The 12,656-nt window shown below is 40.3% G+C and overlaps 1 protein-coding gene and 1 long non-coding RNA gene across 11 annotated transcripts in view; one reads left to right on the forward strand and one right to left on the reverse strand.

The window, feature by feature from the left end:
- NDUFV2 (NADH:ubiquinone oxidoreductase core subunit V2) overlaps positions 1-6,443 on the reverse strand; it is a 32,464-nt gene extending 26,021 nt beyond the window's left edge. The window contains exon 1 of the mRNA XM_019418459.2: positions 6,127-6,443. Coding sequence (XP_019274004.1) covers positions 6,127-6,180 — 54 coding nt within the window. The 5' untranslated portion in view covers positions 6,181-6,443. The remainder of the gene's footprint in view (positions 1-6,126) is intronic.
- The window catches only part of LOC109248633 (uncharacterized), a 130,892-nt gene continuing 124,640 nt past the window's right edge, over positions 6,405-12,656 (forward strand). For all 10 annotated transcript variants that reach the window (XR_008422209.1, XR_008422212.1, XR_008422214.1 and 7 more), the window contains exon 1: positions 6,405-6,515. This is a non-coding gene — a long non-coding RNA (uncharacterized LOC109248633). The remainder of the gene's footprint in view (positions 6,516-12,656) is intronic.

Here is a 12,656-nt window from a genome sequence, read left to right on the forward strand (position 1 = left end):
CCCCTCTCTCTGCCCTCTCTCCTTCTCTCTCTCCAAATAAATAAATAAACATTAAAAAAAAAGAATTGGTAAAACCTAAGCACAATTTTTTTTTGTTTAATTTGAAAATCAAATAAACATGAACAAATGCTCTGTAAATATAAGTTGCCTTATTTTCTAGTCTTAGGGACTAATACTCAGACAAGCATATATTGTTTAAAATTTAGTAAACCTATGACCGGGTGGAGCTCAAGTATGTGTATTTTTTTTTTTTAAACTTTTATTTATTTATTTTGAGAGAGCAAGTGCATGCATGAGAGCAGTGGAGGGGCAGAGAGAGAGGCAGACAGAGTCCCAAGCAGACTCCACACAGGGCTCCATCTCATGACCATGAGATCTTGACCTGAACCAATGACGGATACTCAACCAACTGAGCTACCCAGGTGCCCCCAAAGTAGGTGTATTTATTTATTTTAGAGAAAGAGATTGAGAGCAAGCAGAAGAGCAGAGAGAGACAGAGAGGGAGAGAGAATCTCAAGCAGGCTGCACACTGTCAGCACAGAGCCCAATATGGGGCTCCAATTCTTGAACCTTGAGATCATGACCTGAGCCGAAATCAAGTTGGACGCTTAACTGACTGAGCATGCAGGTGCCACAAGTATGTGTATTTTTAAAGCATCATAGACGATTTTTTTTTAAATTTTTTTAACGTTTATTTATTTTTGAGACAGAGAGAGACAGAGCATAGAGACGATTCTTTTAATCAAGTTTGGGATTTACTGCTTTAGAGTGTATGGCATCTATATCCTAACATGCAGATGATGGATTTTCTGAATGGTCTTCAAAATTTAAGGATGCCAAGAACAAGAAATGCTAGGCTATCTTTTCCAACCCAGAATCTCTGGAAGTACTGAGGGATATTAAGGAATATTTTAGTCAGTGATGACAAGGAACTATCATGGTATCTCCTTAGGAACAAAATTGCACCCATCATGACCAAAGTTAACCTCTTCTTCTTATCCCCTCTGCTCTCTTCCTTTAAGTACAGTGAAATCACTTCCCTGGTTTCTGATCACACTGACAAACTATTCTACTATTATAGCATCTATAAAACTTAAATCTTCACCAAACATGCCAACTTCCCTCGGTAAATTTGAGCAACTTAAGAAAAATAAATTAAAAAAATGAAACAAAAAATAGGACTTGCAAACAAACCCAGTTCAGGCTCCTACTACTGTGTAATCTGGGGCATATTTGTCTGGGAATCATCAGCTGTCTCATGTACAAAATGGGATAACACCCAGAAAAGTATCCCACGTATAAGGCATTTTCCCTCTCCACCAACAAGGCAAAGAAAAAGTGTGTTTAAACGTTAAATCTTTAGTGCTTGTTGAATGAAAAAAATCTCCTGCAACCAATTTATAACAGGTTTCCTGATCTGACTCAAAAAGTAGTGGGTGAGTCAAGGTTTCTCAATGGAAAACCAGACTGACATGGTCAACGAACCTATTATTTATTACCCAATGTACTGAGCTGTTATTAAACAGTATGCAAAGAGAAGGGAAGTACAGCTATTTATATCTTTGAAATGGAGACTGAGTTTACATCTCCAATATAAAAGATATGAATTTGTAGTATGCAGTAGCAGTCTATTAAACCTCACTGAATAAACAAAAATTTTGCCTATTTTCTCTTTCCCCTGAAGTGCTTAAGGCCATGGCAGGCAGAGTAATAGTGCCCCCCAAATACCCATTTCCTAATGCTGGAAAGCTGTGAATGTATTAGTATGCATAGCAAGAGAGAAATATGGTTGCAGATGGAATTAAGATTACTAATTAGTTGACCTTAAAATAGGGAGATTCCTATTCTGGATTATCAGGGCCCTTTAAATGTGAAAGAGGGAACAAAGTTAGAGAAGGATATGTCACAAATGATGGACGCAGGGTCAGTGATGCAACAGCTTAACCTGCCTTTGCTGGCTTTCAAGATGGAAGAAAGGAGCCATGAGCCAACAAATAAGGGCAGCTTTTTCTAGGAGCTAGAAAAGTCAAAATAATGGCTTGTCCCCTACAGTATTCCAATAGCTCTGCCAACACCTTGATTTTAGCCCAGTGAGATCCATGTCAAACTTTTAATTTACACAATCATAAGACAATAAATCTGTGTTATGTCACTAAGTTTATGGTAATTTGTAATAGTAGCAATAAAAACACTAATACAAATGCCTTTTTCGTTGTTGTTGTTAAAGAACTCCTTTAGAGTCCTTGAGTCAAAATGGAGATACCCTGGGACACTGCAAAATCAGGTTTAAAATGATCTCTAATGAAATGAGAAAACAGTCCATTCTACAAAACTTAAAGTTTAGAAAGAAAAATGCCACTACAGGAGGTTCTACTTCTAGAATGGCTGAGTAGATATTATCAGGCCAAACCACTAACAACTATAAACACTGGGCAAATTATTTTTAAAAAACCAAAACACTTTCTGAAGGCATTGGAAAACAACCAAATGCAGGAAGACACCAAAGGGAGTCTATACTTAGAAGAAGCCAATGAAGGTTTTTTTGCTTTACACTCTATATCTTTTAGCCTAAAAGCAGGCCCACAGGCCTGTGCTGGGCAACTAAAACCAAAAGAGAAAACCTGCAGTCTTAATGGCTTGAAGAACCACAGAACAGTATGGGACAACAGGCATGGGAAAGTGCGAAATCCCAGAAAAGTAAGCCAGAGAGAAGCCCCAAATTCCGTGGCTGACCCCAAGGCCTGCATGCACATGGGGCCAACTCCAGGCAGCCCAGCTAAAAGAACTCAACCGGTATTTGAGGTGCTGCCTACAAGGGAGCTGGATTATAGTTCAAGTTCAACTGAGTTAACAGCCTGCCACAACAAACACTTATGGAGAAATTAGAAAAATTGAGAGTCTCTATGATTCATTGTTCACAATGTCCAGGATACAATTCAAAATTACTCAACAGCCCATTTTTAAAAGAGAAGACAGTAAATGGAGATTACCACACAACAATTTCAAAACTGCTACACCCATGTTTGAAAAAAAAACACTTCAATGAACAAAAAAATCGAATAGACACTATAAAAAAGAACCAAATGAAAATTCTGAAATTGAAAAAAATTTCTAAAACTGAAAATACAATCCTTGAAAATGCCACTCACTCCTACTGAAGTGGTGGCTTGGAAATGAAGCAGCGATGAGCTGCAAAGTGGTGTCAACAACTCAAAAGCCATGGAAAATTACTTAAGAGAATAAGCCTATTCTGACTATTTACTACTCCATAATTCATACTTTTTAGGCAATTCTTGATAATCAAAGTGTTACTGTATTTTTTACAGAAGACTTCAAGAGATTAAGAAACATGGTTCATGGTCACACAACTATGGTCTTGTAGGCACTTCTAGACAGTACTAAGTTATGGGTATTTTTAAATCAATGATAAACTCAAGTCTGTGGCTGAAGAAATTAATGCAGCAGAAATTGTAACAGAATAAGCAATTTCTTTGAAAATGTAAAGGGTTTCCTTAATGGTTTCTTTTTTAAGAAACAAACTTTATTAAAAGGCACCTCTTTACTCACACATTTCCTAGGTCATTCTGATATTACACTATTTGGAAAAGGACCTGGTTATATAAGTTATAGAACATCCTCACAATGGGATGCTATGCAGCATTAAAAATGACAGTATAGGGGCGCCTGGGTGGCTTGGTCGGTTAAGCGTCCGACTTCGGCTCAGGTCAGGATCTCACGGTCCGTGAGTTCGAGCCCCGCGTCGGGCTCTGTGCTGACAGCTCGGAGCCTGGAGCCTGTTTTGGATTCTGTGTCTCCCTCTCTCTCTGCTCCTCCCCTGTTCATGCTCTCTCTCTCTCTCTCTCTCTCTCTCAAAAATAAACAAATGTTAAAAAAAAAAATGACAGTATAGAAATGTCTACTGGTAAGGAAAGTGGATCAACAATGTTTTTATGGGAAAAAAACAGGCTACATAATAATGTGAACAATACCATCAATTTTTACTGTAAGGTCTCTCAATTCTAGACACAAAAATGTTCACATTTTGGTTATTTCCAGGTTGATGAGACTATGGGTAATTTTTATTTTTTGAGCTTATTCTGTTTGCTGTTCCCAAAATCATGTTTTCCCTACAATGTATTACTTGTGTAATGAAATCAAACATAAATCAAATCATCAGGCTATACACCTTAAACTTACACAGAGATGTGTCAATTATTGCTCAGTAAAACTGGGGAAAAAAAGAAAAACTTACTGATTCATCAAGTCAACAAATATTTATTGTGCACATACTACATGTCGGGTAATATCTGTACAAGTAAAAAACTGTTGCAGAAACATAAAATTTGATTGAAATTTCTTCCACTACCTGAAGATATTCTTCAATTTTTACCTATAGCCCTTTCCCTCAAAACCTGAAGAAAATCTATCTGTACTCTTAATTCTAGCCTTTCTACTGCTAGACAAGGTCTACTTCATCACCTCTCACCTAGGGTTCTGCAAGAGCCTGTTTATCTATTTCACCTCCCTGCCTCGGCTCCTGGCAAATGTATTCCCTCACTCCATCCAGTCATCTATCCAATACGGGGAAACCTGGCCATGACCCTCTGCTTCTCTAAAATCCTTCACTGACTCCACACTGCTTCTAACATAAAGCCAAATTCTATGGCACGGCATGCAAGGAGCTCCAACACCTGGGCCCTATCCACCTCTTTTATTTCATCTCTGGATTCACCTTACTTCCTAACAATGGAGTCCAGCAACACTGCTTGAGGCTTCCTATAGGCACCAAGTTTTTTCTTGCCAACTATCAATAGTTTTTTCTCATGTTGTCCTTTCCATCTAGAATATCTCCTCACCAATGTTAGTATTGCCTCTAGAAAAAATCTTATACCACCTTCAAACCAAATTGACTTTATTCATATCTCTTAACACTGTACGATATTTACCTTGAAGTTTCAACTCCGCAAGAACAGGGACTAAGTCTGTTTATCTGTAATATAGCGAAATAGTACCAACTATGAGATTTAGAATGTGAACGTTTAACAGTGCTTGGCACATGAAAAGTAATCACCAAATGTTACTTATCACTATTATCCACGTTGTTACCTGCAGCCCAGCAGTGAAGTCGAACCTCAAATGTTTATTGAACGACTAAACTCTGCAAATTGGAATATTCCTCCCGTTTTACGACCAAGAAAACTAAGTGCAAGAAATCACAGCCCAATGTCACAAAGCTAGAAAAGGCGGTGAAGCCACTATCTAAACTCAGGTCCAATTCTAAAGCCCTATTCAATTCTACTATGCACTATCTCCCACTCTTCTGCTAAAAACTGACTCAACCTCTCTATTTTACTGCTAGGGGAAAAAAAGGCTTCCTTCCAGTAAATGCTGTAAAAATCGCCATTCCTGGAATCACCATTATTAAGTTAACTTGAATGCGTGTTTCGATTCAACGTCCTTGCCTAAAATAAGAGCATGTACTTGGATCTCAGAAGCCCATTCAAGTTCTAAATCCTTCTGGGTGCAGTTTTTCCGATGGTGTTCTTTCATAGGGTTAATGTGATACGATTATTTATCGAACTTTTCCGATATGCAAAACACAACTGCAGTAAATCAAACACCTTGCCCTAAGGAAACGCTCTTTAAGCTTTCAACCAGCAAGCCAGAGCCTACAATTTCGGAATCCTTTCCAGTGCGCTACTACAGGCCGGCAACAAGGTCACCAGGCTTGATATGCAAGGTAAGGTGCCTCCTTCGTGGGCGGGGGATCTTAGAAACCCATCTGGCCGACGAGGCCAGGCCTACGTTCCGCGCTGGGGCGAAACAGCAACAGACCACCGGCGGCCCCTCCTTCTTCCTCTCCTTGACCACACTAGGCGTAAACTTCCCAGTCCTGTGGGGGAGGCCACGCACCCGCAGCAGCTACGTCTGCGACCCTCCCTCGGAGCTCCTCGCCGGCGGTGGAGCTGCAGCGGCCTCCCTGAGAGAGGACGAAGGCCGCAGTGTCCTTGCCGCCGCCTGCAGGTCGTCCAGAGCCCAGGGTTCTCGTGTGCCCACCACAAAAGGAGACACCGAAAAATAGGGGAGAGTGGCGGCAGTGCCGGGGCTCATTCCGAACCTCCTTACCCACTGGGCGATGAGGCCTGCCGCCTTGGCCCGGAGCGCCGCGGAGAAGAACATGGCGGACCAAACAGTTGGCCTTTCCCTGCGGCACCAGGCGAGAATCCCGAGCGAGCCTGGGACGCACGGCGTGCGCGCTCCCGAGCCGAGGCCTTGCGAGTCCAGGGCGGCGCGCCCCTCCCTGCTAGGAGGCGGCGGGGGCGCGCGGAGGTGCGCGTGGGCTGCTGGGGCCCAGTGGGCGGAGACTTCCTCGCGGCGGGGCCCGGCGAAGACCAGCCAGGCCCGTAAAAGGCTGGGTGCTGCAGGCCGGCGGTGGGGTCCCGACCTTGAAAGGAAGCGTCAGTGAGCTGTACCTTGGGCCTCTAGGGAATGAAACGCCGATCTGGATTTATGGGGTGAGCTTACCTCCTGGAGAGCTTTATGGGAATTACCACCTCCTTTTTTTATTGTAGTTACTTAAAAAAAAATTCCGTTGCACCCCCCCCATAAATCATATTTTACAAGTTAAAGGATTGAAGATGGAAAAGACTGCTCCCCAGTGAGCTAGACACCAAATGCCTTGTTTCCCATTCTTTTGATTTAGAGATGTGTGCCGACATATTTAAGGGTGAAATGATAAATCCGGAATTTGCTTCAGAACAAAGGAGATTCAGAATAATGGACATAGAAATGAAACAGTATTGGCCATGAATAATGACTGTTGAAGCTGTGGTAGTTCTCATGGCTATTCTCGGTACTTTTGTACATGTTAGAAATCTTCCATAATAATAAAACTTAAAAAAAAAAAAAAGGCCACTTCCTTTTTGATGTTTGTTTGGTCATCTTTGGAAATTCCAGGTATTTTTATTCAGCAACAGCCGTAATATGCACAGCGCAATTTCCTGCTGTGTAACGTTTACCAGGCACTTTACTGCCTCTTGATTTTTCCCTTCACTGCCTTCTTTTCTTGCGTGTCATGTCCTGTAGACCCCTTCATTTTGCCCATTTTCCCTGCTAAACTTGTGAATGATTTCTGGAACTTTCACAGCAGTATAAGGATTTTAAATATTTATTCTTCATGTGGAAACTCTAGGGGCGCCTGCGTGGCTCAGTTGGTTAAGGCCCTGACTTTGACTCAGGTCAAGATCTCTGGGTTCCCAGTTTGAGCACCAGGAGGAACTCTGTGCTGACAGGTCAGAGCCTGGAGCCTGCTTCAGATTCTGTGTCCCCCTCTCTTTCTGCCCCTTTCCTGCTCACACTCTGTCTCTCTCTCTCTCTCCAAATAAATAAACATTAAAAATTTTTTTAAATAAAATATTGCATTATAACCACTTATGAGTCATATTGTACAAATTTTGAAATGTAAGTCACCAGAAGGCTGACAGCCAGTGAGCTAGAAGTGCTTTGGTTCCCATTTCATTGCTTACCTTTTATATTAGCTTGCTTCTCCTAAACTGGTTCAGTATTTACCTCTCAAAAGGAAAAATATTCTGGATCTCCATGTGGATTTAAATTATTGTATCACAGGGACACTTTGCTGGTTCAATCAGGGGAGCACGTGACTCTTGATCATGCGTTTGGGCCCCATAGTAGATGTAGGGATTACTAAAAAATAAACTTAAAAATAAAAAATTTGTTTAAAAAATTAAATTATGGTATTATAAATTTACCTATATATATGTACATAACACTACTATGCACATAAGCTGTTCTTGTAGGCCTCATACAACTAAAACCAAAATATATCACAAATTAAATACATAACAAACTTATTACAAATGGATGATACTAGTAAGACATGGAGTCTGAATCTGGTATACATGCTTTCTCTTGATTCCATTAGGGCCTTCTCTGACCCTAGGTTAAGTCTCCATGATACCTTCCTTATAAATGCCTGCCTCCATTTTCATTATCACATTTACCACCGGATTATAACCTCCATAGATGTAGAAACCTGCCCTTCCCAACTTGTTTGATTCGACAGCTTTCACTGATATATGGAAGGCATTCAATACTTGGAAACTGAATGAAAATGTTGCACATAGTACAAATATTTGGACTCTGAAGGGGTTGTATGTCTCTGGTTGGATTATGCTTTTATAAACATGTGTATCTGTGAGAGCGCTTTTGGATACGAGTAACAGGAAACCTAACTGAAGGAAATTAAACAGTAATGAGTTCATTATGTCCCATGAAAATAATTCCAAAGGTAGAACGGTTCCAAGATTAGGTAATTCAGTTACTCAAGGATGTCCTTAAAAACTTGAGAGGCTTCCCATCTTTCTACTCAACCATACAGGAGCTGTGACTCCTGTTATGGTCACAAGGTGGCTGTAGCAGTTCCAAGTATCATGTGCAGATTACAACCTTCCCAGGAAGAAAAAGAACTCTTTCCTTTCAGGGGTCTCAGATGTTCCTCCAGCAGACTTCTTTATCTCATTGGCATACCCATCATGGTAGTTAAGAGAACAGGCTCTAGAATGAGACTGCTGGTTCAGACCCTATCTCTACTGCTTTCTAGCTGTGTGACTTTGGGCAAGTTAGTCTCTCTAGTGTTCTATTTAGTAATAGTACCGTCCTCATTGCTTTATGATGGGAATAAAATGAGTTAATAACTATAAAATTCTTTTTAAATTACTGAGCATGGAGTAAGCACTCAGTAAATGTTAGCTTGGATGTCTTCCGTAATAGAATAACATCTGTGGAGTTCACAGTTCACAGAGAAGGTACATATCTCATTGGTGTCTAATAGTCCCAGCAAGGACTTAGCAGATATCCCTGATTTCTGTTACCTATGGGCCAAGAGTGCAAAGAGTAATGTTTAAAACATTAGGGATCAGAGCTAAAGGAGTTAGTCTAGCCTGTTAACACTTCCTTGAAGATGATACAGAAAGTAAATGCTTTCAACAGTCATTCCACTGCCAGTAAGTATAATACCGCTTTGTTCAACCGTCCAAAAAGTCTGTTAATGTCCAGCATGATTTTGGCTTATCCTTAACCCAAATAATTCTCAAGTGAAAACATTAGGATTAATCTTCTTCACACCTGGTAATGTGAGTTCATTTCTAGAGCCACCCCACTCATAAAGTAATCTAATGCACAACTATTCTTCCCAGAGTCTTTAGGATAGAATTGTGGGGGCTCTTTGAAAAATCCCTACTCTCAAAGGCATCGTTTCTAGGCACAGACCAACATGGATGCCAGTGATGTTAAATGTTAGTTACCTAACCCCATAGGCTTGATTGAAATTGGCTTGATTACATACTGTAATGAATATTATGGCTGCCTGGTTAGACATATCCCATGATTCTAAGTTAGTGCTACTACCTTAAGCCCAGGGAAGTTGGCCCTAACTATAGTGATCAACCATTTGAGTAAAGAATGTGTGTGGGTTTGGGGTGGAGGGGTGGTGGGTAAGGGGAAATGAGGGACTGGGAGCTAGGAGAACTGGGATAAAGTTGAGGGGAATGACCAAAAGTGGGAACTTGTGCTCTGCCATTTCTATGATTTCTTCTCCATTTAAACCAACATAAACAGGCTATAGTGAGGGCATGGTATAATGAAAACCATGAGCTTTGTAGTCAGAGGGACTTAGGATTGCAATTCTGACTTCATCTCTTACTAGATTCTGCGAAGCTTTGGTCTTCAATTTCTTCAAGTATAATTAGAACATTAAATCATTCTCCTAGGTCACATACTTATTAAAGCAGCCTCAGGCACTTTATAATATGTTCTGCCTCCCACATGGCCTACTCTAACCATATTGACTGGCCTCAGGTTTTCTAACATAACGTGAAGCGTAGGTCCAGTCTTGTTTTGAGGGAAGAAGAGGGACTGAGTCAAAACTCGAAGGAGGAAAAAGAGATAAGGCTATTGCTGGATGAATAAGAAAGAGTTTTCAAGAGAGACAGGAATAAAGGTCCTTCAAGTAGGACATTTGAGGGTGCAAAGAAGTGTGATATAGTCACATTCGTACACTGAAGTGTTAGACCTGCTTCATGGTGTTGCACTCTGAGGTGAGGGGGGATGTTAGAATAATGAATAACTTCTTCATGATCTTTCCAAATTCTTCTCAAGTTAATCTGGGATATGTGGGACCAAAAGGGAAAATGAAAATCAAAACAGCCACTAACTTAACTATACAAACCTCAAGAATAGACTGTCTAAAAAAATAATAAGCAGAAAGTCACCTAAGCCATTACCAGATTCAAGTCGCTTGTTACTAAGGAAATTTATCCTAAGGAAATAACTGAGAAAATCTACAAAGTTGTACAAACAGATATGTTCATCACAGCGTTATTCATAATACTGAAATCTTGGAAGCCATGTAAATGATCATCAACAGAGAATTGATTAAACAAATTACAGTACAACTATACAATGGGATGTCGCTTTACAAATTTAAAAGTAATAACAAAGATCAGTATTTATTTTAAAGGAAAGATGCCCATGATGTGTTAAGTTTAATTTTTTAAATTTTTTAAATTTTACAAAACATCTTGTGTAACATGACCACACTTTTTGTATGTGCATAGAAAAAAATATGGGAAAGTTACATATCAAAATGGTAACAAGAGGGGGCACCTGGGTGGCTCAGTCAGTTAAGTGTCCAACTCTTAATCTTAGCTCAGATCTGGATCTTGGTGTCATGAGTTCAAGCCCCGTGCTGGGCTCTGTACTGGGCGTGAAGCCTGCTTAAAAAAAAAAAAAAAAAAAAAAAAGTTAATAGGGGCTCCTAGGTGGCTCAGTTGCTTGACCATCCAACTTTGGCTCAGGTCAAGATCTCACAGTTCGAGGGTTGGAGCCCCTGTCAGGCTTTCTGCTGAGCCTCCTTAGAATCCTCTATCCCCTGCCCTTCTCAGCCCCTCCCCCCACTTGTCCTTTCTCTCTCTCCTTTCTCTCAAAAATAAATAAACAAAAAAAAATGTTAATAAGAGTTCTCTCTGGGTGTTGAAATATAAGGTAATTTTAATTTTTTAGATCTTTTGTATTACCAATTTATTTCAATTAACATGTGTTATTTTTATTGCAAGAAAATAAAGCCGTGTTCATTTTTAGAAACAGGGTAATAAAGGAAATATAAAAGTGAAAAAATTGATAACTCTCTTTTATACTCACTTCTTTTTAGTGAGTTGGTCTACTCTTCAGAGTAGAATTCCTTATACTGCTATTAATTCAAGTTTTAATTTAGGGCATCAGTGAGTGTGGACTGGGAAGAGGGAAATGAGCCAGTTCTTAGGATCTTTGGGCAGTTTTAATTTTAGTCAGAAGAAACAGCTCTGGACTCTTTCCCACAAAACTGTTCCTTAAAATTCCTGTGCAAATCTGAACTCATTTCTTCCTTGACCAGTCACAAAAAGATTCATATAAAATTTCTTTAAATAGCCAATTCTCCTTGCTCATATAAAATATTCCTTGACTAAGAAATATTATATTGCAGCTAAGTAGTTCATTTGCTTCATGTACTTGTGTGGTATGGTATAAACAGCCTGAGGTGTGTAATGAAAGAGTAATCCGAGCAGGGTGAAATTGGTTAGAAAAGTCTTTCATTCATTCATGTGCTGTACAAATATATTTTCAGCCCCAATTATCTTCAGCACTGAAGATACATAGATGGAAGACCGTAGTCCCTTCTTGGGAAGACCTAACACACTGCAAGGAAATGATTATAATACAGAGTATGTGTGCAAGATGAAATGGGAACTTGGAGGAAGGAGTGCCAAAGTCTTCCTGGGGCAGTTCATGCCAGGCAGAGACTGGAAGGCTACATAGGAATTGCCATAAATAGAGTTTCTTGGGGATAAGTTTTCACCTGAAGGAAGTGAAAGATATGTATTGTTAGAAAGAAGCTGAAAGATCAAAGTGGCAAATAACTAAACTTGTAAACTGATCCTGCTAATAAAAAAGCTTAGAGGAGACATTTCCCTGCTTCTTCGGGAGCCCACTTCCTACCAGGTAATTTCAGTTCATAGTAACAAAGACACTTGATGTTGGTGCTGGGGTCTTCATTGTCCTTTCTAGAAGCGAGATGCTTTTGGCAGGGACTTGCACGCTACTGTGTGTTAGTGGTTGCGTGTTAATGTCAAGATGCCATGTGATAGGGGCACCAGGGTGGCACAGCCAGTTAAGCACCTGACTTCGGCTCAGGTCATGATCTCAACGGCTCATGGGTTCGAGCCCCACATTGGGCTCTGTGCTGACAGCTCAGAGTCTGGAGTCTGCTTCTGATTCTGTGTCTCCCTCTCTCTACACCTCCCCTGCTCATGCCCAATCTCTCTCTCTCTCTCTCTCTCTCTCTCTCTCTCTCTCTGTCTCTCAAAAATAAATAAATATTAGAAGATGGCAGGTGATAGAATTAGAAGAGGTTGTGGTATTAAGGTGGTAGAAGGACAGGAATTAATGCATGGATTCAGAGATAGCCTGATTCAGTGGGTCCTTGTATTAGCATTTTAGAGCAGGAAAGACTGGAAAAGATCTGGTCCAATCACCTCACTGTACAGATTTTTAAAAAGTTACTGAGATTGCCAAAGATCTTAATTGCCTTCTTTAAAAATAAA

Source organism: Panthera pardus, unplaced genomic scaffold, assembly GCF_024362965.1.
Source record: "Panthera pardus isolate Hobbes unplaced genomic scaffold, ASM2436296v1 HiC_scaffold_15, whole genome shotgun sequence".
Taxonomy (NCBI): domain Eukaryota; kingdom Metazoa; phylum Chordata; class Mammalia; order Carnivora; family Felidae; genus Panthera; species Panthera pardus.